This window comes from Hippocampus comes, unplaced genomic scaffold (genome assembly GCF_001891065.2).
Source record: "Hippocampus comes isolate QL1 unplaced genomic scaffold, H_comes_QL1_v1.1 scaffold130, whole genome shotgun sequence".
NCBI classification, from domain to species: Eukaryota; Metazoa; Chordata; class Actinopteri; order Syngnathiformes; family Syngnathidae; genus Hippocampus; species Hippocampus comes.
This window is the reverse complement of record NW_017842057.1, coordinates 2364629-2368636: the sequence shown is the minus strand read 5'-3', so window position 1 is coordinate 2368636 and position 4008 is coordinate 2364629. Positions and strand designations below refer to the sequence as shown.

Sequence of the window (4008 nt, the reverse complement as noted above, 5' to 3'; positions counted from 1 at the left end):
GTGGTAGTGGATGAAGCAGGCTGGGGAGTTTTGCAAGGATGATGGGAACAGTGGCTCCGGGGAAGCAGTGTGTTGTTGTGTTGAAGAATCGGAGGTTTCGAGTTATGGAGTCGCCAACAATCAAGGTAGTCGGAGGAAAAAGGGGGCGCAGTGGGCAGGCAGGGGGGGGGGAAGTGCGCGGGAGGAGACCAGGGACAGTGCGCTGCGGGGCCGGAGTGAACTGAGGGATAGAGAAGCGGTGAGCAATGGAGGAGAAGGGGTGGACAGGATTTTCTGAAGGGATCCGAGGGGAGGGATTCATTTTGGACTGTGTGGTGGATGGTGAAGAAGTTGTCGGCACTCCAGCAAGAGGAGGGAAGTCACGGAGATTGAGGATGTCAAAGGTGTTTCTCAGCTGGATATTGGACTGTGGGGATTGTTTGGTTTATGTGTCTTTCCTGCTGCGCTGAACCAGGGACCTGGACACAGGCTCGTCGGGGGTGGAGCTGGACATGGACCTGGGCAATATAAATAAAGCATGCGCAAAATATTTGTAGAAAATAATAAATAATAAATAGCAATAGCATAGAAAACACAGCGTAAGGTGGCTGTGCTATAGTCTGACGAAACCAAGGTTGTGAAACTTCTTGACCATAATTCCAAAACAATGTTTGGCAGTAATCCAACACAGCTCATCATCAAAAGCACAGCATACCTAAATAGACCATACAAAATGTTAACACTGCTAAACCAAATCAGTAGAGTATAATGAATACTGTAGTGTAATGATCATATTAAGCAGGAATAATATAACATCATGCATTTTGCAACAACGGGATGAGGGAGGGGGCTTCCACATTATTATTATTATTATTATTATTATTATTATTACAAAACAATAGCAACCTGACAGCAGTCACTGCTTTGCTGCTATTAATTATCATCATTTCTACAAAAACAATAGGGACCTCGCTTTGCTCGCTGCTCGAGCCCTAATAAGTTGAGGTTGGTGCTAGAGAGTTTTTCAATGGTGAGACTGGTGGAAAAGACCAAGTGGGGAGGGACCAGGGAATTTGAAGGGGATATGTTCAAAGGACTCAGTGGGTGAGGTGGATATAGTGCTGATTTTAAACTCTGTTTTATGGACTGATGCCACCCCACCACCTCGGCTGGTGAGGCAGGGCATGTCGATGTAGGTGTAACCAGGTGGGGTGGCTTGGATGAGTGAGAAGTAGTCCAGGTGTTTGTGCCAGGTTTCGGTGATAAAGAGGAAGTCCAGGTTATAGTCAGTTATGAATTCGTGGAAGACGAGTGCTTTGTTGTTGAGTGAGCGGGTGTTAAATAGAGCCAGTTTGAGGATTTTGTGGTGTGTGGGTGACAGTGAGGATTGGGGGAGTGGGCGGAGATTGGTATTTGACATTTTAAAATATTTTCTCTTGTTATTATAGTTGTGAGGGTGTCTGGCTGTGATGATGGATTGAATGGGGTAGATGGCAGCAGGATGAGACAGTGACAACTGGGGCCTGTAGGGGGGACTATGGCAAGCTGAAGTGCCGTATGTTGGTCGAGTGGAGGAAGGGTAAGGTGCAGGTGTGTGATTTGTGACTAGTCAGCTTGTGGAGTGGTGGACAGCATGCTGGATATTTGCTGCCAGTATTCTGCTGCCTAGTTTGTTGGGGTGAAAACCGTCCGCCTTTAAAAGGGATGGACGGCGCCAAAATATATTAAAATTGTCAATGAAGCCCACATTGTGTGTCCTGCAGGCAGTTTGCAGCCAGGTGTGGAGGCTAAGAATGCGGCTGAAAATGCCCATGCCACGGTGCGGAGAGAGTGGGCCGCTAATGAAAATTGATTTGCCGGTCGAGTTAAGGAACTGAAGAAGTTTGTTGAAGTGACATTTGGTGATTTCTGACTGCCGGTGGGATGCATCAACGCAGCCAACATGTACAATAATTCTATGGACAGATGGTGGGAGTGGATGAAGCAGGCTGGGGAGTTTTGCGAGGATGATGGGAACAGTGGCTCAGAGGAAGCGGTTTCGGAGGTTTTGAGTTATGGAGTCGTCAATAATCAGGCTGGTCGGAAGAAAAAGGGAGTGAAGTGGGCAGGCAGGGGTAGGTGAGGGGAGAGTGGATCTTGGCATAGGTTTCGTCAGTGGAGTCGGATGGTGACTAAGAGAGGTAAGGTAGTCCACACTGAAGGGGTTTCACTCACTGAAGGAACAATAGCAGACATTGAGGACAGCGACAAGTACCTCGGTGTACCACAAGCCAATGGCAACCTCGAACTGGCAACAAAGCGGCGAAGGCCAAATACCTCCAGCGGGTAAGGCAAGTCCTAAGAGGCCAGCTCAATGGCAAGAACAAGACCCGGGCAATAAACAGATATGCCCTGCCAGTGATCAGATATCCTGCAGGAATAATAAGATGGCCAAAGGAAGAGATTCCACTTTTGTCAGACCTGGGAATTTTACGGCCCGCGGGCCGCATGCGGCCCTTTGGTTGACTCTGACCAGCCCGCGTCAAGAAACCTCCAAAATAAATATATATTTTTATTTTACCTCATGCATTGATTGAATGTGCAGTTGTTTTATTTTGAAGTTGTGTTTATTTCCTGTATGTATAGGTACGTAAGGCAATGGGCGCTATCAGTGGCGGGCCGTGCATTTCAACCTTTGGCCTTCAGTCACGTCACATGCATACACAATATAGGCTCGTCAAGCATTATTATTATTATTATTATTATTATTATTATTTTTACAAAACAATAGCAACCTGACAGCAGTCACTGCTTTGCTGCTATTAATTATCATAATTTCTACAAAAACAATAGGGACCTCGCTTTGCTCGCTGCTCGAGCCCTAATAAGTAGAAGAAGAAGAAGAAGAGGAAGAATTTCAACAAAAACAACAGGGACCTCTGAGCAGTCGCTGCTCGTGCCCCTGTAATAATTTTTTCAGAAGCAATAGATACCTCAGAGCACCCACTGCCCTAAAAATAAAAATTGCATTAATTATAATCTACAGGTAGTCAAACATAGACTGTCTTCTCTTTTCCAGAGGATTCCATGGTGGCCAGCTCTCTGTCCAGTCGGGTTGTCCTCCCTTTGTCTCCTAGTGACCATTACATTACATCTGTGACTACCGAGGCAGCAACTGTGGCTCAGCCGATGGCAGTGACTCAAGTTGTAGCTGCTATTCAAGCTTCTACTCTGGAGCAGCGAAGAGACAAACTGGAAAGCAGCGAACCCCCAGAGAAGAAGATGATGGGAGAAGAGGAGCAGCAAAGGGTCATTCAGCAAACATCAAAACATGACATGCTGGCCTCAACTACTCAACTACCCCTGAGCATCAAATTCAACAACAGCAGAGGTGACAGTCTCAGATCTCAATCTCAGTCATTGTGTTCATTAGACCATTGACAGACAAACTTCTACAGCACAGATTAGTGATGAGTATTTCAGGGCTGTTTCCACTATTTTTCAAGATGTGTGAGTCATAGGCTTTCTTGTAATCAATCCAGGCTGTGCACAGGTTGGTATGTAGTCTTGTGCGACTGTTCTCTAAACCAGGAGGTGATGTTTGGCTCCTCAGGTATCTCTACCAATGCCCTTCTGTGCTTCGCTCATGTATTGATCCATGTGTCCACTTATCTTAGCCACAATGATGCCTGACATGAGCTTCCATATTGTGGAGGGACAGGTTATTGGCCGATAGTTGGATGGGACTGGAGCCTTTGAGGGATCCTTCATGATCAGGTTCGTTCGCCCTTCGGTTAGCCATCCTGGGTGAGTCCCATCCCTAAGCAAATGTGCTGCTAGGCGCTCATGGATTGCTGTGAGTTTCTTTACCCAGTAGGTGTGGACCATGTCTGGGCCTGGTGCTGTCCAATTTTTCATGTATGAGACTCTTTCCTGTATGTCTGACACTGTTATGATAACTGGATTCTGTTCAGGGCGGTTGCTGTGCTCCTCTCTCAGAGTCACCAGCCATTGTGCTCTGCTGTTATGTGCGACCTCCTATTTAAATAT

The 4008-nt window shown here is 46.6% G+C and overlaps 1 protein-coding gene across 1 annotated transcript in view; it reads left to right on the top strand.

Annotated features, from left to right (window-relative positions):
- The window catches only part of arid3c (AT rich interactive domain 3C (BRIGHT-like)), a 69579-nt gene that overhangs the window by 45001 nt on the left and 20570 nt on the right, over nt 1-4008 (top strand). Inside the window, exon 5 of the mRNA XM_019860880.1 lies at nt 3038-3349. Within this exon, the coding sequence (XP_019716439.1) occupies nt 3038-3349 (312 nt within the window). The remainder of the gene's footprint in view (nt 1-3037; nt 3350-4008) is intronic.